A 27,718-nucleotide genomic window follows, 5' to 3' on the forward strand; every position below is an offset into this window, starting at 1 on the left:
TCCAGTGCAAACACATTTATGCTTAAAAAAAACACAAAAAACAATTGTACAAAACATACTGAACTTCCCTTCTTTAGGAGAAGAAATAATAATGTAATGTATTTTACTGTTAAGCCATTATAATGCAGGTTATGATCACCTGTAATTAGCCTGCTTCTACAACTCCCAGCATGCTTCTCTAGCCAGAGAGTTCAAAACCTGTTACAAACATCAAACACAAGTCTATTTTATTACAAACAGTCAGAGGTGCATAATGCGACTTCAGGAAGGTGCAAAATCTGGGGCTACTGAATGCTTTTTTTACACATTGGTATAAATGTTTATGTTACAAATATTCCAAGCCCCTATTAAATAGATCTAAAAACTCCAATATACCCCAAACAATAAATATGTACAAATATTTACATCCTGTGCTTAAAAAAAGTCAAAATGTAAATTGCTACATTTCTATGTGAATAAAGTGAAATGTCACTGGAGTACAATTGACAGCAAAAAACAAACAAAAAAATGAATGTATATACATAAAATATATACCCACACATACACAAATAAAATACATGTCTCATGTATAAAGGGGAAAAGAAGGACAGTGCAATATAGAAAAAAAAACTTGCCAGCACTGATTCTTCAAGTGGACTGATACTTTGTATCACAAGGTGCTTCAGGCTCTGCTGTGGTGCCAAAGAACGGAATAGGCAAAGGACCAAGTGCAGAATATTCTACTACCAAATGGGCAAATCGAAGAGAGGAAAATAGCTCAAACTGCCATGCTGTTAAGATAAAAAGGAGGCCACGAAAAAAACCTACCCACAAGGAGTATTTTTGGAAAAAAAAAAAATGTTGCTCAAATGACCACTAATATTGATTTATAGGAACTGTAAAAAATATATATACTAACAAAGCAACATATCAGGCTTCCTTTTCAAATTACTGAAGAATTTGGTTGCTCCACACCAGGTACACTTTTTTTCAAAATATATTCTCTTACTAATTGTTCAGTGTGGAACAATGGCAGCTGGAAGATAGGTTGCACTGAGCAACAGTTTCCTTTCAAAACACTTGTACATTAAAAACTTCTTGTACATGTAAACGCACAATGCTCAGTACAAAAACAATGATTATTTTACAAGGAATCAGCTCTCCTATGTAGCAATGTCGCAGGGTACATAGGTATGTGCTCAGTAACCTCCTATTTTCTAGATATTCTTTACTACTGCTCTCCTCTCCTCTGATCCAAGCCCCCTTGGCTGGGTAGAGAATGTTAAGGTGTGGTGGATCCTGTAGAATTTGGTTCATCCCTTGTCGTGATTTGTCGGAGTCTTCTCACCACCCCTCTGAAAAACAAGAGACAGTCGGTAGGGAAAATTCAGAACTAACCCTAATCTCTGTTGTACACCTTACATGCAGAGTTCTATTAAATGTACTTTTTTTATCATCTGTGTGATCAGTGTCACAATTCTACTTTCAAATTCACTTTAAATCTTCTTGCCAATTATTATTTTATTATGTAGTCAGAGGGGGGCTCTAGTTTCCTTTTTACCTAATTTTCTATTTCAGCTTTTAGTTGTTTGTTACCTGCAAAACTTGAATAAGTTACTGCAACTGAAGCTCGTCCTTAACAAAGTTTTACATGGGCCTAGCAAAGGCCTGTATCGTCAGACTTTTGCATTGCAATGAATTCCATTCTAACACAACCAACTTGAAGCAGGTCAGAAGGAGATGAACTGCAAAGTAAATGCATCTATCAATCAATTATGAATAAATTGACTCATTGGGCTTGATTTATTAATGCTCTCTAAAACTGTATAAGATAGACTATCATGGGAGCTTTAATAAGTCAGGCCCATTGCATTATGCTGGTAGCACTGCACAAGGCTATTTACTACAGGTTAGTTAGCAACAGGCAACAATAGATCCTTTACATTAGAGACAATGCAATTTTCCAAAACTAACCTCGCCTTGTGATCCCAGGAAAGGAGGAGCTTGTGCAGTAAGAATGGGTGGAGCAGGTGAGGACGTTAAAGTGCTACATGTTGACGTCACAGGAAGCATAGGTGGGGCAGCAGGCGTCATCAGGCGCTGAAGGTCCCTCCGCTGCTGGAGGCTTTGGACAATTTGATACAAGACATTTTGCTGATCCTGGGATAAAACAAAAATGAAAATTATCAATATATGTTTATCTTACAATTGATTTATTAGCATGTAGCAAAAGGACATTGTTAGCAGTAAGTTCTGTTGTCTGGTCCCAGAGCAGTACCTTCTATGGTGCTAAGCTTTGTCCGCGGTACCGGGAGAGTAAGACACCTCACACAGGTGATGGTTTCAAGCTCTCAAAGTTTACTGGCACAAAGGCAGGATTACATACACAAATCAAAGCGTGTGGACTGCATGATACTATGTATTTGACCAATCAGAACAAACATAAACAAGTCTCTTGTGGTCAATCAAGACATGAGATACAAAATGTGTCAGAAACGTATGATTATGATTATTACCAGGTAAAAAAATTAAAAATAACCATTTTGTAGTCAGTGGAATATATATGAAATGTTCCAGTAAAAGAACAGGAACAAAAGGCCTGCAGTATGTCTGTGACTGCTTCCTCGAGATTAATTTGTATCATGACACAATAACACATTTAAATAAAACAGGAATTAAAACATAGTGATTAAGCTTTATCAAAAATATATCAGCAAAATTAACACTTCCAACGCTCTTAGACATCAACAGTGAAAACCTACTGTTTACATATTTTACATAGGAACACAACATATCTACTGGTGTAACCTGAATATAAACAATTATTCTTTTACTATTGGCATTCAATAATCATATATGGTAAAAAAACAATTCTGCTTACAGTAAGCAATCAAAATCTGTAAGAAAAAAAAAACTGGAATATGGTTACTGACACTGTATTTAGAACAAGTGATGCTTACCACAGTGAGATGAGTGTTGGTGATCTGCTGTAACTGCTGTGCTAGCTGCCTCTGCTGCTCTGACAGTGTGCTCAGAGGGGACAGGCTGAAAGGCAAAGAGCAAAAGGCATTGTAGGAAGAAGTTGGTTAGCTGTGTGAAGTTTAAAGAACAATTATTACTACCTGCAAAATATACTACTAATATTGCAAATATATCTTTCTAAAGTGTTTAATAGAGCGAACCATGTCATTCAAAAGCAGTAATATATATAACATCCTATTTACCTTCAGTGAAGTAAGTGAACCAGTTTCTGTGCCCACATACTTTTGTGAAAGAATGAAAGACCAAATTGCTTGAGAAGATAGTGGGGGAACTTCCTGATTCAATGTCATGGGATCTCTGGGACTACTTGAATGGTCATTATCTCTAGATTGGCAATCTGGAAGCCTTTACAACAGGTGGTTGCATGGTGGGTATTTTGGTCTCAATTTCTTACATATTTTTTTTTTTTTTAAATGGATAGCTATTGTGTTGATTTTCACTTTGTCCTAAGAAAAGCCTTTATGATCTTTTTGTCTCCTCCTAAGACTTCCATATGGAATATAGTTTCCCAGTCCACTACGAAATACTGTTATTTTGATTATATGGTTTAGCTTGTATTGTTCTTTTCCCTTTCTCCATTTATTCATCAATATGCCATTGTTAAGAGAAATTATCTTTACTGGTAACTGTTATCAAAAATGTGTTATTCCACCTTGTTGTTTTTGTATTTTTTGAAAATTACAGTTTGGACAGTCAAGGAAAATGATGTCCGACAGAACTCTCATCAACAGCTCTCTCAAGAGAACTTTGGTTTGCTAGTGGACGGGCCCTACAGCAAACATTAGAAAATGCTGATGCACTGAAAAGGTATCCTGACAAATTAAGGCAATTCCAATTACTCCATACAGATTGAGGTTCAGGTTGAGGTTGATTCCCCATTTGGGTTTTACAACAGTGAACAGGTTGAATAAAACCCCTGGATGAACTTCTCAGCAGGGACTAAAGATATGAAACCTTTTTTCAAATGGAAATCCACCAATGTTTGGAGACACAGAAAAGAGGGCTTAAATAGAGAATGAGGGAAGTGAGCAGAAAATAAATCTTGAGTATGTAGCTCAAGGAAATCACCTCTAACCAAATCAACATAAAATGCAAGATGCCCAAGCATCCTCAAAGGTCATGGGTTGATGGGGAGCCAAGCTTGGAGGTCCTTGATCAGGGGGTGGAGAAATGGAAGAAGACACTTCTTGACACAAATGGTGAGATATTACTTCAAACCCTGCTCCCTCCTTGGCTTCTTTCCTTTAGGGAAAGTATGATTCTTATTACGGGTAAAATCCTTTAAAAGAAAATCTAGGACTGGACTTAAGAGACATCATCTCATTGGTTTTCAAGTCAATAGCAGTGGGGACTGCCTTAGCAAGTAGTTGTAGCCAGCAGTAAATTGTAATTAAAAAAAAAAAAATAATATAGAAAACATTACAACTACTCAGACCAAATAGTCAAGAGTAGATTCATGCATGTACTAAATGCAAGTGGTACCTAGATAAAAATAGGGAAACATAAATACATAGATCAATCTTTTTCCTGTGCAGAATACATTAAATATATGCAACACAGTATAGACTTCTTTTCAAATTAATAAAATTAAATCTCACCTGGCTGGTATTTGTGTACTTGCAGTCCCACTACGTAGGGGATTCTGGGCCTGCCCTATAGTGCCTTGAATACTTCCATTAATATTTCCCAAAATACTGTTTAGAGATAGCACTCCAGGATTTCCAGACAGAGCTCCAAGGAGAGGAAGAGCTGCTAGGGTAGTTGGGCCACTAGGGGCCACAGCATGCATCAGCCCATTCATTAGCTGCTCTGCTCCCATGGCAGGAAGAGATGGTGCTGACTGAGGCGGAGGGCCTGGTGGAGGAGTACTATGCAGTGACAGACAGGAACTGCTTCTACTTGGGCAGCCAGAATGTGGATCCTGTAGAGAAGTGTAATACAATTTAGTGAAATTAGAATAAAGGTAACTATACTATTAAGAGATTTTTAAGGAGGAAGACAAGGGATACAGTTAAAAAAAATAGATTAAGAAATGGCAAACATAGGAAAAGAAAGCCAATCTCAACTGTTTACGAGCCACAATTATAAATAATGCTTTCACTAGAACACATTTCTGAAAAATGCCTTCCTCTTTTGATATGATTTAAATGAAGAGACAGACACTGGTAAACAAACAAAAAAGAAAGGAAAGCTAATAGGTACAGCAAAGGAAGCTCAAAACAAAAGTGCAAGCATATTTAAATACATTTTTCCAACTTCATGCAAACTATTGTATTGGCTGAACACTACTCCCAATGTGGCAATTTACACAGCAAATTAATAAAATATCCAAACAGGATAATCACCAAAATGGCCATTGTTAAAACTAATCAAAGAAAAAAACTATTTGTGAGCAATTGTAGAGAGAGACATGTCTTTAATGTTGGCCATATGCTGGTCCAGGTCCAGCAACATGAAGGAATGTAATAATCTAAAGGAGAAACTCCTGTGATTCACACCAATAAAGTATGCCTTCTATGTCCAATGACAGACTTAACAGGAAGTAGACTTATTATATTTGTGGTAATCGGGAGAAATATAGATGCCCAAAATGCTTTGCATTTCAATACCTGGAGTGTACAGATCTCACAAAGCCACCACATCTACTTCCGTTAAATGATTCTTGTACCTGGGCACAAACCTGTCCACTATGGTATTGAACCTGGTGCCAGGAGACCCATGTCCAGTGTCCCCCACCTATAGGTTCTTAAATCCTTTGTGGTAAGCAGAGCAATCCCCCAAATTCAGGTTACTAGAGCGTACACAGCTGACCAGGCCTAAATGTGACGTTCCATTCAGAACAGGATCTACTTTTTTTCCCCTGGTGAGACTTCTGACTTTTTGAATGATTTATGTACTTGACAGCTATGGTATTGTCCAACCAAATCAAGACCGGATGATTCTCAAGAATGATGGTTTAGTGCTAAGCCAAATGGCCTGAAGTTTTTCCCTTTCCAAATGACATGACTATGGACTTTGTAAAGTGTTGCGTAATATGTCAGCTCTATATAATTATTAGATAATAATAATCCGTTTCAAGATCTGGAGACAAGAATCCTTCAATGACCAAGTCCCCTAAACCAACAGGGTGCCCAAGAGTCCTCTACAGTCCAACAGTCTTGCATCTATCGTTGGGAAAAACATGAAGAAAATCACTTCCTGACGCTAGAGTGAGATTCCTTAACCAACAAGCCAGGGACAATCTGATTCTCAACAACAAACAAGTGCAGATTCCATGATATCCTTTTTTTAGACATATAAAGATGAGAATAATGAACATTTCAGAATGAGTAGACAGTCTTTTTAGTCCTGTTCACCTTACCTCAGAAGGAGAGTTTTCTGTTCGAAAGCTGCTCTTTGAATTAGGACTCTTATTGCTGAAGGAGTCCTGGGAACTCACTGCATAGAGAGGAGAAACAAAGGAAGTTGCTAACCCAGAGAAAAGTTTTCTTTTCTATGACATTACATTTCAAAATGCTTGTTTGTGAATGCTTGCTGTGATACTGATGTGAGACAGAACCAAGGCAGCAAACATTTTTTTAGAAGGACTGCCATGGAACTTCATGTGTACCCATAGGTGTACTTTTAATAAAACACAAATATTGTGTATGGGTTACTAAATGTAGCATATAAAGTCATATTATGTTCACATTACTAATATGCAGTCATTTGTTTGAATTTTAAAAAAGAGCATACTGTGTTATATCACCCCTAATATGATCTCCTAATAATAAGGTATAGAACTCCTGGAATTTACCTGGAGATTGCATTTAGGAACACAGCAAAAACAAAAGTAACCTAACTGCAGACTGAAATGATAAGAAGATAAACAGTGCAGGAACTTACAGTTAGAAATATTGGTTGGTGGCAAGCTTGAAGGAAAAGGACAAGCCAGCTGGACATTGAGTAGTTGTAGCTTTTCTTTACGAGCAGTAAGAGTCAGAATCTGATCCTGTAGGGAACGATTCTCTTTCTGCAGAGAGTGCAAAGCCTGAAGCATGTCCACAACTGTGTATGCAATGGTAAAACAATTAAATTGACCACACAGCGACCTGTAAAGATCCATGAACAACATAACCGTGCAGTGTGCCTAAGCACATTTAGTAATAGATGGGTGACTAGAATGACAATGAGTTTAGAGCAAGTAATATTAAATATAAATCCCATTAGCAGTGCAATAAACAAAAATAATCAACACAACAGAAAGTGAATGGTAATCTCATAACAAAACAAATCTAGTAATTATATAAATCTAAGGTGGTGTTCTGAACTGAAGCATTACTGGCATGTAGGATGCATCCTTGATGCATCTTGAAGTGGGATACTACCTGCAATACTGTATTACTGCTCTTGATGCCCCCCTAATCTATCTTGCAGTTACCTGTAATACTGCAAAATAGTTCCCATTCTGAAAAACTGGAAGAGAGACCAGTGACCTGGTTAACTGCTGACTATAATTTTTGACATTTAGCTGGAAAAACAAATTATATAATGTTTATTGCTTATAGACATCAGCTTTTGTTAAATGTATATAATGACAGTGTATTACTGCCTACCAGTCTGTTGACCATTGCAGAACCAATTTTGACAAGAACCAATAAACTAGTTTATATTAATACCACTGCCATACTTCACATCTGTTTTGTATTTACATAACTGTCATAACAAAATGGATTTCATTTATAGTGATAGTCTTATCTCAGCCTACAATGCTTCATTTTAACCCACACACTCCCAAGTCTTACTGTTAACCCCTGCCTCTCCATGCTTCTCCAGCAGCTGCTCAAGATTGGCTGTGATCTGTGGTACATTGTCGCTATTGGACTGGCCACTTGATTCAAACAAAGGAGGGAGACTACTGATGGGTGACCTGGGAAAGAAACCAACATGAACATCATCAGACATCTTTTTATTTATATTTTTAAAAAAGATTGAGGGAATTGCCATAGTTCCCCTTAAATACCTAAAGTATGTAACACAGCCCAGTGTTTAGCCCTAACTAGTTCCTTGAAGCCCAGATTTACAGCCCTGTCCAAATGCCTAGATCATGAAGTTAATTTACTACAATCATTGTAGGCTGTTCAATTAAAGTGAATAATCTCTTTGTGGATTATACTTTGCAGAACAGTGATTCAGTTTGCTAAGTATACTCATTTCCAGGCCCAACTGCCTGTCCTGTCGCTTTGAATACAAATTTTATTGCTCACTGATGGAGGTTCTACCACTTCTCATGAATATAGCAGGAAAGTATATTTTCCACCTCAAATTTTTCCCCTTTTAAAATTTTGCACTGCAAAGCTAACAACTACCCAGCATATACGATGTTCACGTCTATGCTGCATGCCCCTATGTTGTACCTCTTCTTCCTAGCTTCTGTCACAGCTCTTCCTCTGTCTAGCAGTTTTCACTATTGTCCAACAATACACTCTCAATTCTTTCTTGCTACTGTTCACGCTACATTCTTTCCAAATTGTGTTCCCTGCAAGCTCTGTCCCATGACCAAACTATGTTCCCTAGTAGTTCTTCACTCACCATCTATACTTCATCTCTACTTCAACTACCCATACTACATTCTATGCAGTTTCTTTTTTCTTTACTGTGGCATTTTACTGTTTTTTCTTTACTGTGGTACTTTGATGTGGCATCTCTTGAAGGTTTTACACTGCCTGCCTTACACAATATTTTTATAGTGCCATCATATTACGCAGCACTGTACAAAGTCCATAGACATGTGACTAGCTGTCCTCATAGGAGCTCACAATCTAATGTCCCTACCATAGTCACATGTCATTTTTACAGTCTAAAGTCAATTTTGGGGGAAAGCAAATTAACCTAAATGCATGTTTTTGGGATGTGGGAGGAACCCACGCAAACTTTGAGCTCTCTTAGAACCACCCTTGGTTTCTTTCTCTACCAATACCTTTCTAGGCTCCCAATGTTCCATGATCAGCTGTTTATCCTTTTTGCTATCCCCCCACTGATTCATGGTTAATTATTTACTTATGCTCTTATTCTTTTGGAATGATCTCTTGATTATTTCCCTCTGACTTCTGGTTTCCTTTAGCTCTACAAACAGTTTCCTGCCATGGTCCGTTCTAGTCAGGGCTTTGGATGGGTTATTAGCTTTGGTCCCTAGACCAAGCCATTTTCCATATGCATAGCAGGTCATCTGCTGAAAAAACACTAGTAATGTGCTATATTGTAATGAAATAAGTCAACCAGCTTGTTGGATGGTACCCCATCTTTACCTGGATAAATGTATAAAGATGGAAAAGTATATACTGGTATTTTACAGTGATATTTTATTGCATTAACCTAAGTATTATTAAAATAAAACAACATGTAATCTTTATTTATTACATCATAAATAATAAGATTTAAAAATCTAAAAATACTGTTGTGCCTCTGCTTTTCATGCAACTGATACTGGATCTGTTGCATAATATTTGATTAATATATTACCTCCAAGGAACTCCAATTCCCTCAGTGTTTTTTAACAAAGAAAAGGCCAACATTTACATCTACAAATGATATTTATTTTCCAGTGGATGGCCTTAAATCCCTGAATATAACATCACTAATTAATGGGGCCCAAGATTAGAAAACTCATGTTGTAGATGGCATACCATTGGCTTCTCCTGTAGCAGGTTGTATTATCTTGCTGGTACAGAAGTCACAGAGAAACCTCTGTTGGCTGCCTATTCCCCACTGCTGACCCCCAAGGCTTTCTTCTTTTGCCAAGTTTAGTACAGTCCAGTACAGAATTTTTGGGCAACTAAATGGCTGTTTAAATTACTTCAACTTAAAGTAGTAAAGCCAGCTGATAATGCCATCCAGCATGCAGGCCCCATTTATCCTCAATTACCTGTTCATTAACACTCACACATTAACCGTTTCCAAACCCTAAAGGTTTTTTCCCCGGAAAACAACAAGCATATTAGTAAGTAATGTTGCTTGCTATATGATATGCTGCACCTTCGGCTGCTCTGTCCACCTTTTCTTAATGACCTTAAATTTAACAAAAGCTGCAGTATTTTAACCATTTACTAGGAGATGAAAAGAATACTTACATGGAGGAAAGACTTTCTCTTGGAGAACCTCCACTACACACGAAGCTGCAATCTTCTATTTCAGGCTCTGTAGAACATATTTGCTTGTTGTTAGTGCTAATGTTACTGCTTACATTGATATAGTGTGGTAAAACAAACAAAAAAAATATTTCTTAAAAGATTCCCTGTTGCCCTACCATTTAAACAAGGATCTTATCAAAAGATCGCATGTGCATTTACTGAACTTTAAATATGTCAACAACCTGCGAAAACTTCCAAAACGCCACAAACTAGAGTTTATGGCAAGGAAAAAGCAAGTAAGCTTTTTAAATACGTACCCGCAATTTTTAAGGTGGTGGCAGGGTTTCTTTAAGTAGATGTAGACTACTTAAAAGAAAGTTTGCTAAACAACTGCACTTTTTAAAAATAAAAAAAAAATGTTTTCATAATTGTTGATTCTAGGTTTTACTGCAACCTCTTTGCAGACACCTTTTGTGTACATGCATGCCCTCCAGCAATGGCTGCTAGAAATTTAAAGGAAGGTTTCCTAATAGTGACAAAAGTATACAATAGTAATGTGTGTCAAAAAGCCACTTTTAGCCCCCATGTGATAAGGCAACAATTGAAAAGCACAAGTGGTAGGCAACTATCATAATTTTATGAAATTTCTAAACAAAAGCCTTAATTGGTATTTACAGGGCAACTTCATCATCACATAAAAACTTTTAAAGCACTCTCTTGGACAAACTCTCCAACCAATATACGATGAGATGATAGCCGAAAACCTCATATGCAGCAAATATGCAGGGCCGATTTAAATGACAGAGCTGTCAAAACCTTTCACTCTGGATTAGGTCTGCCACATGGAACACAGATCTCCTTACACAGAGCTCCAGCAGCCATGTAAGTTAACCACATTAATCCTCTTTTAGGGCTGTGAATGTTATCACTAATCATTCACGATTTAGCAGCTCTTGTAAATCTTAGATATCCTTATATTGTGCCACAGGACAATATATTACACATATATATTAGAAATATATATATACACATATATACATATATATTAGAAATCTCTTGCCTGCGACATATTCCCACAGACAATTGGTTGGGTTATTTTAAATGACTATATTACATAATGGGTCTTCCATTTCTCTTCTCATATATGTGGGACTTTTCCCAATTGAGAACTGGCCACAACTTTCTAAGTCTACATTTTTCACACCTGCTTTTGGGGATCATGCCACATATTAGAATGGTTGGAGAGTTTGTCTTAAAACCAGAGTGTTTTAAAAGTTTTTATGGGATGATGAAGTTGCCCTGTAATACCAATTGAAAGCTTTTATGTATGTAACCTAATAGCCAGTTACCAACTCAATATGGCAATTGGCAACAATCATTTAATATAGATTTTGCTATTCTTAAATATTGATCTGCCTTCCCTTGTCTCTTGATAAAGCAGCTTTTAATGCTGTTGAGCATGTTGAGCACTCTTGTGAGATTCCACTGAAGACTTTAAGAGGAGAAGTGTCTTCTATATTTTTACACTAATTATTGTAAAGGGAGCCATGAGAATGCATTTGTTCACTAAATATTTATAATTTTGGCAACTCATGATTTGGTAAACAGTATGGTATTCAAAGATATATATATATAAATATATATTTATTAATTGTGTTAAAAAAAGGCTTTATTTCCTCACATTTTTATGCAATCGTTTTGTTGAAGCAACTGAATTAAAGCTGAAAGTCAAACTAGTTGTTTTATTTAAAATTAACTGTGGTAATGTACAGAACCAAAATTCGAAAAAAGTTGTCTCTGTCCAAATATTTACGGACCTAACTGTATATATAATATGTTATTATGATGTTTTTTGTTAATTGAATGCAAAAAAAGTTTATATATGGTCTGTGAACAGTAGTGTTTGCTATGTCTATAAAGTCACGTTTCCAAAAAGAAACACATTTTCTTCTTCAGATATAGCAGGATACAGGATAACTAGAAACAACTGCTACATGTGCTTTGTTCAGCTAAATTAATGTCTGAAGGCAGGGTCCATTAGTAATTTGTCAAAGTGTAAGGGGAACTCATGCATAGAGTAAAAGGTTTGGACAGGCTAAATAAAATATATAAAATACATTTCCTGAGTAAAATTAGATATTACAGTTACCTGTCCTATTGTTTTCAGCTTGGCTAAGAAGTGTGGGCATCGATAAAGCACTTCCAAAAATGTGAGATGATGGGATGCTAAATGTAGGGCCAGCCAATGAGAAGACCTACAAGAGTTGCAAAGAGTACAAAAAAAAAAAAAAATTAAAAGGTGATCTCTGTTGACTGTTGAACTGCACAGAATTATTTTTATGAGTGTTTAATCTGACTTCCTATGCAAATACACCAACAGAGGGCAGAGACAAGCTGATAACTAAAGTAAACCTGTAGGGACCAAAGTGGTACAAAATAGAATACACTGCCTCAATACAAACACATAGTGATGCCTGCACATATCTTTAGATGCCCTTTCCAGCTTCCTGGGTGCTTCAAAACCTAGGGACCTATATAACATTTTCAGCATTCACAATTTCGGCATATATTTCCTTTGCCCGTGCCCTACTCCACATTCCATCTGGAAAGAAGGGCTGTTTAAATGTTGTAATTTCATGGTACAGATCAGAAATTCAGGCTGGTGTAGTGGGCACCTAGTCTTGCTGGTAGTAGTGTACCTTGCTGGAAGTATCAGTGTATCAACAGCGTGGCTAAAAAAAACTCACAAGCTCTTTCAAAGTAAAAATAGAATCAATAAAAACAACTTCAAGTTTAACAACATTACACAACATTTACCTTCTGCCCTTTAGCTACATCCCATTATAGGAAACATGGGGAAAAAATTAGTAGTAATTTTCTGAAAAAAGCAAAACTGATGTAATCAATCACAGTTTGATAGAAAATCATTTTTTTTTAAGTGGAGTTTATATTTAAATATGTTCATTAGGACACTGGAGTGTCCATATTTTTCCTCATTATTAAATGCATTCTATGATTTACTAATCAAAATATGTCTATAAATATGTGCAGACTGACCCAGTATAACACACTACGTACCGTAGTAGTATTTATTTTTATAGAGGGAAAGGAGGAGGCAGCAAGAGGCACCCTTTGCAAATGATCCGCTCTGACATCACAACTGACCAAGGACCACCGCTATCATTTCCTAAAAATTATGCAAAGGAGTGCCTCTCACTGCCGCCCTCTTTCCCCAAAGAAAATGACAGCAGCTGTCCTTGGTGATTCTTGACCTGCCAAAGTGGATTCTTTATCATTAGTAAAAATTGTTTGTCTAAGGCAACAATTATCTAGCATGTGTAAGTAGTTTTTCTCCCTAATCAACAGAAAGCTACTTTTTAGAGAAATGTATAAACTGTGGTAAAGATATAATCTATAACATTGTAAAAGTCATCTTGAAAAGAACACCTGATGAAGTATACATTGTAAACTGCAGTTTAGCTTTAAACTGAAGACCTAAACTTGATAGTTCTGTCAAATGAAGATCACCCTTATAGGTAATAGGTTTCAACTTCTCATCAGAGAAACCCCTAAATACATGAACTTCCGCTATCACTTTTGTAGACTCTTTGTCAACACATGCCATAACCAGATTCACTGAGGAAATAGACCACAGCCCCACAGCCTATAAAGTTTCCAAACTAGAAAACCACCAGCAAAGGCTTTGGCAATCAGACCTTCTCCAGCTATAAAAATCTGGACTGAAGAGAAAAAAAAGGTTAGAAAATAAAAACTGGGTCAAGTATTGAATCAGCAGAGATGAAAAAAAAACAATATGTCTGATTAATCAGAAATATCAGGGAAAAAAATAATACTGGTAGTTATTGGTTATCCTGGGCCAGCCTACATTTTATTATGACAAATGCTTTGATATTGTCACGTTTTTCTTTTGTTGGCACTGGAAGAAAACAAAAAAACAGACAAAAAAATCAGGCATTCCTCGGCACTGACATAAATGCATGGATGCCAGTATTTTTGGCCGTGTGTGTGTCAGACAAAGGAAGACTTGTTTCAAATCAGGACAGGCGCCTGGGTGACAACCACAGCTCCCACTATATATACAGTGCAGGGAGTAAACAAAGCTATCCTAAGAACAAGGTGTGTTTTTTGCAATAATACTGCAGGAAAACAAAGTAATAGAACTTAAGAACAAATTCAGGTTCCACATCTCAAAATAACTACTAATTTAGACAACAGCTGGAAGTGCTTTCTATGTGCTTCTATGCTCATGTGTCAGAAGAACTCACTATATATAAAATGTACAATGTGATTGCATAGACCTAACATAGCAAACAAAATGCATGATGAACTTTTAATTGAAATCACCATGTGCCTGATAACTTGTGTGACCTTACTATTCAAAAAACAAATTGTCTATCTACACAAGAAGGCTGTACCAATAAATTATCCAATGTGGCAAGGTAATGTGGAAGATTTCAAGTCTGAGGATTCCAGGTATGGTTCACTTTTAAACATCAACATTACATGAAAGCATTTCAACTTCATCACACTAATTTCAGACCTGTGTGGTGGAGGCTGTGGAAGAAGGGGTTATGGAGCAAGCTCTGCTGTATGGAGGAAGGGAGGTCTGGTGAGACAAGATGCTGGAGGGGAGTGGGGTGCTGCATGCTGTCCTTACAGAGATTGGGTCCTTATTACTGGTGTAGATACCTGAAAGGAGAAGACACAATATCAGTACATAAAAAGATTATGTGTAAAACAAGATAAAACACAAACTTAATCTAAAGCACTGGTTATTCACAAAATTATCACTTAGGACCTTATGTTTTCATAATCACGGTGCTTTAATTAGGGCCAAGTGGCTGGAAAAACATAACATTACCTGAGGATAGCAGGGTTGAATCCATGCTGACACTATGAAGATTAGATTGGTGTACATAATGCCGCGGAGGAAGAGGCAAAGTGGAGGAGCACATGCTATGTGGAGGGTTGTTCTTGCTCCCCCTGGGTCTTCCAGGACCATGTCTGCTTTTCTGGCTGCCTCTATGTTTCTTTTCCCGTGGGGGCTCAGTACCATCTCTACTCCATTTCTGTTGTCTGGCTTCCCCAGAGGAGGGGTCCCATGGTCGGCTATGTGGTAAGGATTCACTAGAAAATCGCATGATGGAACCAAAGCTTGAGAAGGCAAGTTCTGGAGGAGATGATGGTGTTGGTCTGGAGGATCTCCCTGCGTCATCATCATCCTCTTCTTCATCATCCCCCTCTTCCTCCTCCTGTTCTTCCAACTTGGGGAAAGTGACCAAATCAGGAGGAGAGGAAACACTACCTGCAGTGGGAGATCTAGTGAGAGAAGACTACTTCTACCCACAACAAGCGAAGGTGGAACATTTACAAATATCTGAAACTGTCAGTGCACCAAATCTGATATTTCAGGTAAGGGTGGATGTTGACAGAAATAAATCAACCACTATTTGCACTTATCTCTTGGAAACTCCAGTGAGGACATCTCCCTGCTAGAGTTCTGAAATATAAGAAGTTGGTGGGTCTCTGCTTTGAGGTAATGGCCCCACAAGCATCACTTTTAAGCTATCTTAATAAACATTTTTCATCATTTCCACATTAAAGTATACAAAAAGAACACATTTCTGACAATATCCATAAATTATGACCAATATCTGTATCACTTGCAACATATGGGCAATGTAAGGGTTAAAATTCAAACTAACTAATCAATGTAGGAAGTGCTCAGAAAGACATTCCAACATGTTAAACACATATCTGATTAGCCAGCAATGTCTCTTTCTACAAAAAAGGGAGGTATCCATTTATAGGACTTGAACATAAACATCTGTTAAATTAAGGAGCAAAAATGAAGTGGGTACAGGCAGTGTTCAGTTGAAACAGCAATTTGTTTAAGTGCCCACAACAGAAAGAAGACATGCCATACAACTTAAGGTGGAATGTAAATTTCAACTCCGTATTTAAGACATGTCTTTTAGGGTCTTTATTAACAAACAAAGCAACATCAGGGAAACCTTTTTTTATAAATACCTGTAGAAGATGTACCACCTGAAGAATTTTTTCCACTTCCCATTTTGCGACCTCTGTGTCCATATGGCTTCTTGCCTTTTAACTCTGTTCTTGAAACCTCTGGACTGTCAGTGCTACTTTCATGCTGTATGGAACAAAACACTACTTGAAAGGATCCAGTCTTGACTGGGATTAGGCAACAATATGAATAATCAGTCTTAAAGGGAGTGTACAGTAGTTTTCTACAGTAGTTCACTAACATCATCATATGTCATTAACAGTCCAAAGTCAATAATTAGGAGAAACCAAAATAACCAAACTGCATGTTTTTGAGATGTGGGAGGAAAATAAAGTGCCCAGGGGGAAACCCACACAAGAACAGGGAGAAACTTCTTCCAGATAATTTCATGGCCGAAATTCAAACCTGTGACCTAGCACCTCAAAGGCAGGAGTGCTAGACACTGAGCGAAAATTTTGGGACAGGAAAGTGAAGGGTAAAGATGTGCAGCACAATATCTTCATTGAGAAGACAGGACAACTTTACAACAACAAAAGATACAACTTTAAGAAGAAAAGAAGGATGACATTCAAAGACCAATATGTTGGTAAAGAGAATGAACAGTGGGGCTCAGGATAGAGCAGCCAGCTCAGACAACCTGCGAGACAAAGAGAGCAGATTTTAAAAGGGCTCAAAATGAGGGTCCTCAAGAACTAGATGGTGCCATGAGGAAGAAGTAACAATTTGCACAAAAGATGTTGGAACAATTTATTTGACCCTTGATTTTTCTCAGGGCTGGGCACCAATTTATGTCTAACTACAGGAACTTGGGGAACCAAGCAATCACAAAAGTCCTGGGGTTGAAGTAGAAGAGCTTGCACTATTTGACAAATGTCCTCTAGGTTGAGTGGCAGATATTGGTTTTGGCCTGAATATAGTGAACAGGATACTGAAAAGCCAGGGATCTGAAAAGCCAGAGAAGCAGGATTGTATATTAGGCCCTGGTCTAGCAGAGAGGGAAGAGGCCAAGGGGCATTTGTATTGGGGCCCTTCATGGCCAGTCCACTGCTAAGAATTCTTTTTAACTTACTTTTCCATAAAATTCATCGTTGTAGCTCGCGCAGAGGGAAAAACAAATCTAAATGCACAGTTAAAGAGGAACTAAGGTTCCGCTTTCAAATTTAGGCAGGTCTTTGTTGTAGAAAAGGGATAAGTGATTTCCCTAGTGCAATAAAACACTTTCCTTCCTGATCGCTGCATGCGCAACTCAGCAAAGGGTGCTGGGATTCCCCTTGTGGCTGCTGGGACTACATGAACTCTCATGTCATCCTGGCCAACTAATCAAGATGCCCACAAATCAAAAACAGGAGGAGAAGTGGAAAGAAGATGGTGGGACCCGCGACAGAATGGGGATAGGCAAGTGTTTAACAAACCGCAATCAAGCAGGTAAGGTTATTTTATTGTAGATAGATACATTGCCTGTCATAATTACCTAGGTCCATGGTCACATCATGTGTCAGGTCTTAAATCTTATATGTAGGTTTTTTTTTTATGCTGGTAAAGAGCATTGCCACGAGAGAAACCTTAACCTCACTATCAGTTAAAACATTTGTGGTTTAGTTTTGCATTAAGAAGGAACTATAGTAAAATGTGCTGAAAGTCAGACTTATTTATGATAAAAGACTGTGTAGGTCGCTTCTGTGCTAAATGCTTCTACCTACCTGACAGCATTTTTTTAAAGCAAGTAAGTTACTTGCGGGAAAAAGTTAGGCTATGTTCAGACATGCTTTAGGAAAACGCAGGGTTTACTGCTTCCAATTGTTTATTCTGCAGAGCTAGGCGTCTGGGAGCAATTTCAGGCTAAAATGCTAGCTTTTGCTAGCACCTATACAGATAGTCCCCAGGTTAAGGACATCTGACATCCGGATGTCTCCTACATACAAACAAATGGGGCTTCCCTCCTCCTTCTGTGCAGGACAGGGTTCGCAGGACTTGCAGAAGAAATCTTTTGCTAAACACAGCAGAGGTTGTGGGTTTTTGGTTTGTGATTAACTCACAGTGAGGATTTTATACAGTAACTGACACCACGTTGCCCAACAATATGTTGAGATAAACATCTGTCCTCATTGCATTTATGTACCTGTTTCAACTTACATACAAATTCAACTTAAGAACAAACCTACAGTCCATATCTCATATGTAACCCGGGGACTACCTGTACAGGCTTTTGCAAAGGCTTAAACAGATGTTTTTGAAGTCTATGTTTTTTTTTAGCTTTATTTAAACGGTAAGTTGAGCTGGTGACAGTAAAGGGAACAACATTACTGCTCTTTATTTCTTGTAATCATTCCCAGGGTGTTGGTGGGCAGATATCAGCACCAACTTATTAAACAGGGCTTCCAGATATCAAATAAGGCCCCCCCCCCACACACACACATAACCAGACCCCAACTATACTTGACTTGCAAATGCACCTAGGTACCTTTCTAACCACATGTTGGCTACCAAAGCACCCACCTGACTGCCTTTCTAAGCACATGTCAGATACCAGTGCACCTGGCTGCTCTGTTTTTTATTTGGCCTACCAATGCACCTGGCTGCTCTTGTTTCTTATCTGGCTTACCAATGCACCTGGCTGCTTTGTTCCTCATCTGGCTCACCATGCTTCCATCTCTTCCTTCTCTGTTGAGAAGAAATGTTCTAAATTATCCACCCAAGCTTTTTCTTTTGCATATGAGGTTTCTGATTTGTCTCAGGATGGACCTCAGGATGGAAAGGATTAGAATAATCAGCTCTGCTGTGTCCAGGGATACAGCCAGCCATTCTTGTCACCTAGAACTACTTCCTGTTCTGAGACCTGGAGGGCACTTTGCAGTCAAAAACGTCTGGAAACTGCTCTAAAAAAAAGCCTAGAAATGTCTGTCCAGATGTTTCTATGCAGTTGTAATCTTTTTCCATTGAAGTCTGTGGAGGGGACAACTAGTCACAGAAGCTACAAGGAGTGTCTAGACCACAAGATAACTCTGCTTCCTCCTCCTCCTGCCTACACAATGAATGGACTCATTTATGTCAACTTTATCTATTTTTACAGATGTTTTGTAGCATTATAAACTTTACAAAACTTTACTAATAAATTCCGAACATAAAAACCACAAGGTAGATTTTAAAGAATTGCATCATAATCACTTTATAACCCAAAAAGGGTGCCACTTTTTTTTAATAAATCTTTTATTTTATCTGAAGAATTCATTTTAGTGTCAAAGAATTTAGAAGAAGGAAATACCTTCTCAACAGAGATGGGCAATAGTGGTGGGACAGTTATGTGTCCTGGTGAATCACGGTGCTTTCTATGCCGAACTCGCTCCCTGTCCTTATGACTCTAGGGAAAAGAAAGTTATTCAAAAATGTACAGTTATAAACAAATACAACAAAACCTGTGTTAACACATACATACCTTTTTTTGCCTCTCTTTGTAAAAGAGGGGTTTTTCTATAGAAGGTGAAGCTGACCGACTGCAGCGACCAGGGATTATCGGACAAGGAATTCGTGAGACTTTCTAAAGGGTGAAAAAAAACAATTACATATTTTTGACAGTAGGTTAAGGAACACAACTATTGCTATTACCAAAAAGCAGCGGACAAAAGAAAGTTTTATTATGCTGTTCATGATAAAGAAAAAAAAAACTTTGCTGAGAAAGTAACTAAAGCTGGCCTCTAAGCAACAAACTATGAAATTAAAATTAAAACTTTACTACAATTAAGTGAATTTGTAATTACGTGCAGCCAGATCTATAATCTAGGTATTCTTACCACACAACACAGCTAAGCCTTAATCTCCACTGCACCAACAGCAGTTTGGTCAGGGGGGTTGGTCAAAACACACTCCAGTCGAGTAATTGGATAAAAGAAAGATCTGTTCTCACTGGCACTGTAGAACCTGACTGGCTGGTAGTCTTGCCATGCCCTCTTACTATCTGTATGCTGTTATGCCAGGAATTGCATATGTGCATTATTACAATAATGCATGCATTTAGATGCAGCAATGCACTCTTCGCACTCTACACTTTTCACCTAAATATATGTTTAACATATACATACCTGCATTTTTTATTTTTTTTCCCTATCTGCCTGAAGTTTACTTAGTTAAAAATTCCCACTACAGTTTCTAGTGCAAACCAGTGGATTTCATAAAGAGATAATAAAAAAAGAAGCTACTAGAAAATCATTATGTGTTTATTAGGTATAAATATAGCACAAAAATACTGAAATGTTTACAATAGACTTCAGTGTTTCTACCGACGAAGAGGAAGGAGTTTAGCACATAACAGGAAAACCATAAAGTTGGAAGCAGATGGGAATAGTTTATGGAAGAACAAATTAAGGCACCTGTGGATCTCTGACCATCTTGTTGAAGTGGTACTTGCAGTATCCAATGTACTTAACATTGTCAGCCTCCTGAGCCTCCTCTTCACATAACAGACCAGCCATCTGGGCACTAAAGTGGAAAAGATGATAAACAATATGCCAATTGAAGAGATAAAAACTTAATAAAAGCATACCATACAGCCAACACTAAAAAGAAATTGTACTCGGAATGATCAGTTTGAAGTGGAAGCAAAAGCAATAAGAGATAGATTACTGGATAGAGGTTACAGTATTAGTATTATACAGTATTTATTTAGCACTGACATATTACGAAGCGAAGTTCATAGTCATGTCACTAGCTGTCCCTTAAAGGGCCCACAATCTAATGTCTCTACCATAGTCATATGTCATTGTTACTGTCTAAGGTAAATATTTAGGGAGATGCCACACATGACTGCTTCATTTTATTTAAATAAATAATGACACAGTGGAATATGTTGTTTTACATATCACTGTCAATAAATGTATTAGTTATTTTAGAACCTGCTAAAAAACATTTTTTTTTATTATCCTGATACATAAAACATTAGAACTGAAAAGGTGTTTCTTTTTGATTTTATATATACATACAGACACACACCATGCCTTGTTTAAGTGGGGTGGATCTTCTTTGAGGGGTATGAGCTACATCAATGCAAGTAACATAGTCAAAATCAATGGCAAGATCAGTGCAGCATATTAAAAAGCATGGAAAATTTGCATCTATCAGCCTAGTAGCTGCATGAAGCGCAGTTGTAAATTTCAATATTCCAGTTATGTGGAACTCCTTCCCAACTGTCAAACAAGACTGCAAAATATCAACTCTGTTTTTCATTTTCCTATTACCCTATGCCTACAGTGTAATTTAAATACCATAAAAACTAAAAAGAATGTGTTTTGTCTGATCACCTACATATATGTTTGTTGTAATGTGGACCCTGTTAAACCTATGCCACAAAGGACAGAGAGATATTGAGAGATAGACAGAAATTTACAGTTGGGTGTACAATTGGCAGCAGATCTGCTTGTGTATACTAGACATTAGGCACTTTTTTGGTTACTGGAATAACTTGCTATCTCTGGTCACTTTCTGATCAGAAGGGCAGAATATTGAACAATGGCCACAAATGTCGGTTATGAACATGTATGCAACTGTGATACAAATTCCAGGTTAGTTTTCTTATGAAAGAATGGTGCATGATTAGGATTTGCTACTTCTCACTAAACAAACAATAACTATATAAAGCATAGCATTAATTAGCATTTATGTTCTGAAAAACAGCAAACTTGTAAGGTTGTGGAAATAAGATACACTTTGAAAACTTTTAGTATAAGGGGATTATTTGATATATCTATGTGACTAAAGAAAAAAAAGGCAGCAAATATGAAATTCACTAAACATTTTCTGGTAGAAAATTATTCACTGCAGTTAAAAACACATGCACCTGGAAGATTTTCCACCAAAGAATGTTTGGTGAATGGCAATATAATTTTATTCTGGTATTTGGCATATTCATGCCAAGGAATCTTGCACTGTAACTGATCATATGTTTTTATATATTCTTAGCGAAACAAATTGCAATTACTACTTACCATGTCACATGAAATGCCTGCCGACAGCCATGTCGATTACATGTCATACAGGCCCCAGAAGCAGCCCTGCTCTCTCGTCCCTGTTCCTCACAGATGTAGCATGTCTGTGGGATTATGACAATTAGACTGACAATATTATATTTACAATTTATAAGGAATAATTAAATGAAAAAAAAAAAAAACAAAATAATAAAATATTACCTTATTAAATCGATCATGAGGCACATATTGCAGGACAATAGGCTCCATTGTCAGGACATTGGCAAACTGAACCTCTGGGATGTACAGGGCACATACCACATGTGCCCAACCTAAAAAAGTATCAAAATGAAAAAGAATATCTTTAACTGGTTTCCCTTAGGCTTAGCCTACACGGAGGTTTTCCCCAGCGTTTAACCTGAGGCTTTAAAAGACCATGTTTGAAATTCACTGCAAAAAAATGGAAAACTGCGGAAAAATGTGGAAAAACTTGAGAAAATGCAAGGCAAGCTTTAAAACGCTAATTAACCTCCCTAGCGGTAACCCCGAGTGTGACTCGGGGTAGAAAAAAGTTGCTGAAAGCGGTAACCCAGAGTGTGACTCGGGGTAGGTAAACCTTTGGGGAGGTTAGTAAATACAGTGCTTACCTGATCTGCCGGCATCCTGCGCGGTCCATTGCCGCGATCTCTGCGTTCTTTCTTCTTCCTCCGGCCGGCTTCTGCACCCGATGAGTCACGGGGGAGTTCCCGGTGACGTTGGTGCGTGTGTACATTGCTGGTGGGGCAGGGCGGGGTGGGAAATTAAAAAAAAACTGTATTGAATGCAATACATTGGATTTATATGTGTAAAATCAGTACATTGTTTTCAAGAGCATTTATTTCACAGTATCTATAATAGTATGAGTATATATGTATTTTTTTTTTTAATTAAAAAAAATTAAAACAAAATTTTGATTTAAATATATAGATTTTTTAATTTATTCAATTTATTATTTTTACATGATTTTGTGTTTCAAACTTTAATATACTCATACTAATATATTATACTGTAAAATAATTTTTCATGAAAAACAACGTACCGCTTTTAGACATAACAAAAAAGAAATGAACCGCTAGGGAGGTTAAAGTGCATAAAAACACATAAAAATGCATATCAATGCACTAGGAACGTTTACATGCGTTTTTAAAAATGTCCGTGTAGACTCAGCCTTAAGTAGCACTTGCTACTTTGGAGTAAACACCCACAGCAGGGGAGATAGACACAAGCAGCAGGATCACACTGCTACTGTACAAGGCAAAAGGCACAGATTAACACAGAAATAGAATAATCCTCACATACAATACTTAACAGATAGACAGGAATTTATTTACTACATAGTGCTAGTAACACTTTCTAGTGTAAGAACACTAACTCACCATACTGTATCTATAAAAGAGTAGTTTTAAAGTACTTTCCCCTATTTGCCATAACATAGGTGGAGGTAATCGGTAGGACACATAAAAAGCTAGGAACAATCCTAACTTATAACAATGTGTCATATTTTGTTGCACCATATAACACATTAGGGTCAATGGTAAATTTAAAAGACCAAAAGGAAGCAAACGAGGGAGGTCAATTGTTTGGGTGTGCATTTCGATTTGAGTTGAGCATGAATACAGAGTCTCATAACTTACCTCCATTGTCTGTTCTCTTAAGTGCCCCCTCTTTATGTGGGCAAAGATCACATCTCTATAAAGGAGAGGGATGAAAAAAAATTAGCTAGTTTTTCTTACATAAATTTCTTACCAAACATTTCACAAAAATGGAGTGTTAACCGCTGCTTGATTTCTGGTCCCATAGTGTCTTTGTTAAGTTTAACATTTTATTTTCAAAAAGTTAGCAGAACACATTTTTGACCAGTCCACATAAAGAGATTAAAGTTTATCCTAAGTGCATGGTAAATGCATAAAAAAATATGTTAGCCATGATGTTGGTCAACTAAACACAGAAAATATTATGGAGTCTATTGTTAAAACAGTGAATCTGACATTTAGCGCACATTGTTTCAGGCACATGTCTTTTCAACGAAAGAAACCGATTCTCCAACAGAGAATGTTTGTTGAATGTCAAATATCACCGCTATATAAAATAGACACCAAATAGCACAAATATTAGGCTAACAGGATAATATGTTCATCAATCTGACAAACAAAAATTAGATTTCAAATGCTGGATACGCCTCCATTTAGGATCAATACATGGAGCTTAATCAAATGCTGGACAAGTTATTGTAATAAACACATATGCCAAATAAAAACCCTATAGACATACAGTTAGGTCCATAAATATTTGGACAGAGATAACTTTTTCCTCATTTCGGTTCCTGAACATTTCCACAATTATTTTAAATGAAACAACTCAGATGCAATTGAACTGCAGACTTTCAGCTTTACCTCGTTTTCAACCAAGTATTAGAAATGAACATTTTATTTTCAGCTTTTTAATTTGTCCAATTACTTTTGAGCCCCTGAAATGAAGTGATTGTGTTAAAAAAGGCTTTAGTTCCTCACATTTTTATGCAATCTTTTTGTTCAACCCACTGAAATAGAGCTGAAAGCCTGCAGTTCAACTGCATCTGAGTTGTTTCATTTACAATTATTTTGGTAATGTACAGAACCAAAATTAGAAAAAAAGTTGTCTCTGTCCAAATATTTATGGACCTAACTGTAGCTGATCCAGAGGAAGGCAAAAAAAAATGTCACAATTTGCTCCAGCAGGGGAAAAAAATGTCTTCCTGATTCCATGAGGCAATCAAATGCTCCCTGGATCAACCAATATTTTCACTTTAAAGCTTTAATACCCAGTTCAATTATAAGCTTCTAGCATCCAGCTTTTTCTTAAAGCAATCTATAATAGTTGCTAAAACTGCTTCCTGAAGGAGCCTATTCCACATTTTCACAGACCTTACAGTGAGGAACCCCTTCCTTATCTGGAGATTAAACTTCTGATTGTCTCCAAATGCAAAGAGTGCCCTCTTTTCCTTTGTAATGACCTTAAAATGATTGTGGATGTAATTCATCAGCTCCTGGTGCTTTGTCAACCTTATTTTTTTCCAACTGGTTCTCAATTATATCAATTTTGAGCCACTGTGGCTATATATATATATATATATATATATATATATATATATATAATTATATTTTATCCAAAACCCATTTTTATCTATGTTCTAAGGAGTGTAATAATTGAGAAGTGAACGTGTCATTTACGAAGGACCTGATCGAGGGAAAGTCCAGTGCCATCGAGTGATCTGGGGGAATGAAGGTAAGTGTGTTTTTTTATTTTCAGTTTAGTTCTGCTTTAAGATTTCGATGTATGCCCATTCAAGCATTTGTTGTTGGGCTTAGATATATTTACAATGCAGTGAATATGACAAACAGCAAAATTTCACTGATGTCGTATTTTCCTGGTCAATGTACAAATAATCATGATTGATTCACCTACAGTAAGTGTTTGGTAAATGGCACGTTCACTCAATTAATAAACCCCGTAGAACATAGATCAAAAATGGGTATAGACATAAAATAGTCTGTGAATGCTAGCTATTGTAAATTGTAAAAAAAAGTCTAATTGTAAAATATTGGGACTTATTGGGCCTGATTTATTAAATCCTTACAGGAGCTTTAAAAATTACCTCCCTGATCTCTGTAGTTGTAGCAGAGCAAAAACCCTTTTAACATTCCCCATTCTAACAGGAAGTTGTCAGTTCACCAGCCTTCTAATTTATAATACTAAAGGAAGAATTTTCAGGAACAAAAGTATTTTGTAATGTGCTCATTTATTCTTTCTACCTTACTACATTTCTACATCCATGAGTGTTTTCTTTCCCTGCTTAAGTTGGTGGACTGGGCCAAAGTGCCATACTGTAAACATGATGGCTCAGGCTTGCACTAAATGTTAAAGTGTCAGTGGGCAGACTGACGTAAGAAAAGGTTGTAGGGGACCGATCTAGTGCAGAAGAGAAAATATGCTGATGTGGAAGGAATAAGGTTGGTTTTACTCCTATTGAGTTATCTCCTAGATAAGATCAAAAATTGAAGTAGGGAAAAGGACCCACTGCAAAACATTTTTGCAAAGTGTCCGAATGCATCACTGACCCTTATGTCAACTATGACAACTTTCAAAGTGCAGCTGGAGAGGTTAGTGAAAGGTAAAAATGATGTTGCTGACAGTAGCTGTTTAGGAAATGTTTAAGAGAGATTGTTAGCAGTCACTAAATTCCCTCTATTCATTCTATATAGCAGTAAAAATCTGAGGTGACATATTTAATTGGCCTAATTATTAATGGAAAGGTAATTGGATAAAATGTATTAAAGTGGACCTATACTAAACTGCCCAAACTGCCCTAAACTACTTACAATCTCACTTTTTTTATTTTACTTTGCTTTAATAACATGTAGTTGCATGGCCATGGAAATGGGGGAGCGGATGACATTTTTTGTTAATCTTTGGGTTGCCATTGCCAGTCATCTAGATCCCTGAGGGTGGAGATGGGGCTTGGTATAACTTGAACTATCCGAAAGAGTTTTCAAAAAGTCTTGACCAAAACTAAGTTTAGGTTTAAATCTAACAAAAGATCTTAGGTATATTAGGTATATATATATGTGGTGATAGGTCTGCTTTAACCTCACTTCCTCACTTCCTATCCTAACAATGGTATCGCCTCACAGGAATTGAGGGAAAATCTGCAACTGGGCCACAGACGGTCACAGGGGTTCTAGTTTCCCTCATTTTACTAATGCATTCTACTAATGAAAAACCATTCCTTGCTTTCTTGCTGGAGAGGTTTTCTCACTTCCTGTCCTGCTGGCAATGTGTAAACATACTGGAACTGAGAAGTTTGCAGTCCCAGGGAGAAGTAAAATCCTGACAGGTATTCTGACCCTTGCATACTCTATCCATATCTAAGGAAAAATGTTTTTAACAACGTAGATAATTTCTTCTAGTAATTTTAATCAGAGTTTCATTATAACCAGAACATTTTGAATGTCTAAATATATTTAGAAGTATGTAATAAAGAAGACAGAGAAAGCTGGGGTTTGTCAGCCAATAATCTTGTATTACATATATTTAGGTGAACAAAAAGTTGGTGTATCAACATCACAGCACATTACATTAAACGTAAGTAACCAATTCCCATTTAGTAAGTCATGGGGATGGTGTTAGTTGTCTATACAAAGAAACCTATGTTAGTTCCAAAGAAAAAATGTTTTAACCACAACGCTATTCGCCGTGTAATGGTGATTTAATGGTGATTTAATGGTGGACAAACTCCTGCTATCCATCTTCTTTAAAACAAAATTGGTAAAAATTGGGGTCGGCATGGAATACTTGAAACTTGAAGGAGGGTTGGATGTTATCCCACTCATATAATTTATATTTAGAAGTAGTCATTTGCATCACAAACTCACCACTCTGGCAGCCCGTTCTTGTGATTCACATTTTCGGCAGAACCATGGTCCTGTGGGCACTTGAACAATTCCATAACATGCTGAAAATTAAAGACAAAGTGTTACTAGACTGCACAAAACCAGATCATTTTACCA

General features: G+C 37.1%; 1 protein-coding gene across 2 annotated transcripts; it reads right to left on the reverse strand.

The window, feature by feature from the left end:
- Positions 1–27,718, reverse strand: MLLT6 (MLLT6, PHD finger containing). Of its 2 annotated transcripts, XM_072414909.1 has the most exons (19): positions 27,584–27,718; positions 23,807–23,861; positions 22,356–22,465; positions 22,155–22,258; positions 20,544–20,652; positions 19,613–19,714; positions 19,442–19,537; positions 16,182–16,305; positions 15,013–15,456; positions 14,692–14,840; positions 12,280–12,385; positions 10,131–10,197; positions 7,806–7,930; positions 6,907–7,068; positions 6,383–6,459; positions 4,620–4,942; positions 2,940–3,024; positions 1,954–2,139; positions 1–1,334 (listed from the first exon to the last, which is right to left on the reverse strand). In XM_072414909.1, exons 3-19 carry the CDS (start codon positions 22,401–22,403, stop codon positions 1,293–1,295), a joined length of 2,349 nt encoding a protein of 782 aa, XP_072271010.1. In that variant the 5' UTR covers positions 22,404–22,465; positions 23,807–23,861; positions 27,584–27,718; the 3' UTR covers positions 1–1,292. The 2 variants fall into 2 exon arrangements, with proteins under 2 accessions (XP_072271010.1, XP_072271011.1); XM_072414910.1 differs by lacking the exon at positions 15,013–15,456.

Source organism: Pyxicephalus adspersus, chromosome 6 (genome assembly GCF_032062135.1).
Source record: "Pyxicephalus adspersus chromosome 6, UCB_Pads_2.0, whole genome shotgun sequence".
Classification (NCBI taxonomy): domain Eukaryota; kingdom Metazoa; phylum Chordata; class Amphibia; order Anura; family Pyxicephalidae; genus Pyxicephalus; species Pyxicephalus adspersus.

Coding starts and splice junctions, on each gene's coding strand:
- MLLT6 (XM_072414909.1), bottom strand. CDS start 22,403: ATGGAGCCTATTGTCCTGCAATATGTGCCTCATGATCGATTTAATAAG. Junction 22,259..22,355: donor CTCATGATCGATTTAATAAG/GTAATATTTTAT, acceptor ATAATCCCACAG/ACATGCTACATCTGTGAGGA. Junction 15,457..16,181: donor AGGTGGTACATCTTCTACAG/GTATTTATAAAA, acceptor CTCCCACTGCAG/GTAGTGTTTCCTCTCCTCCT.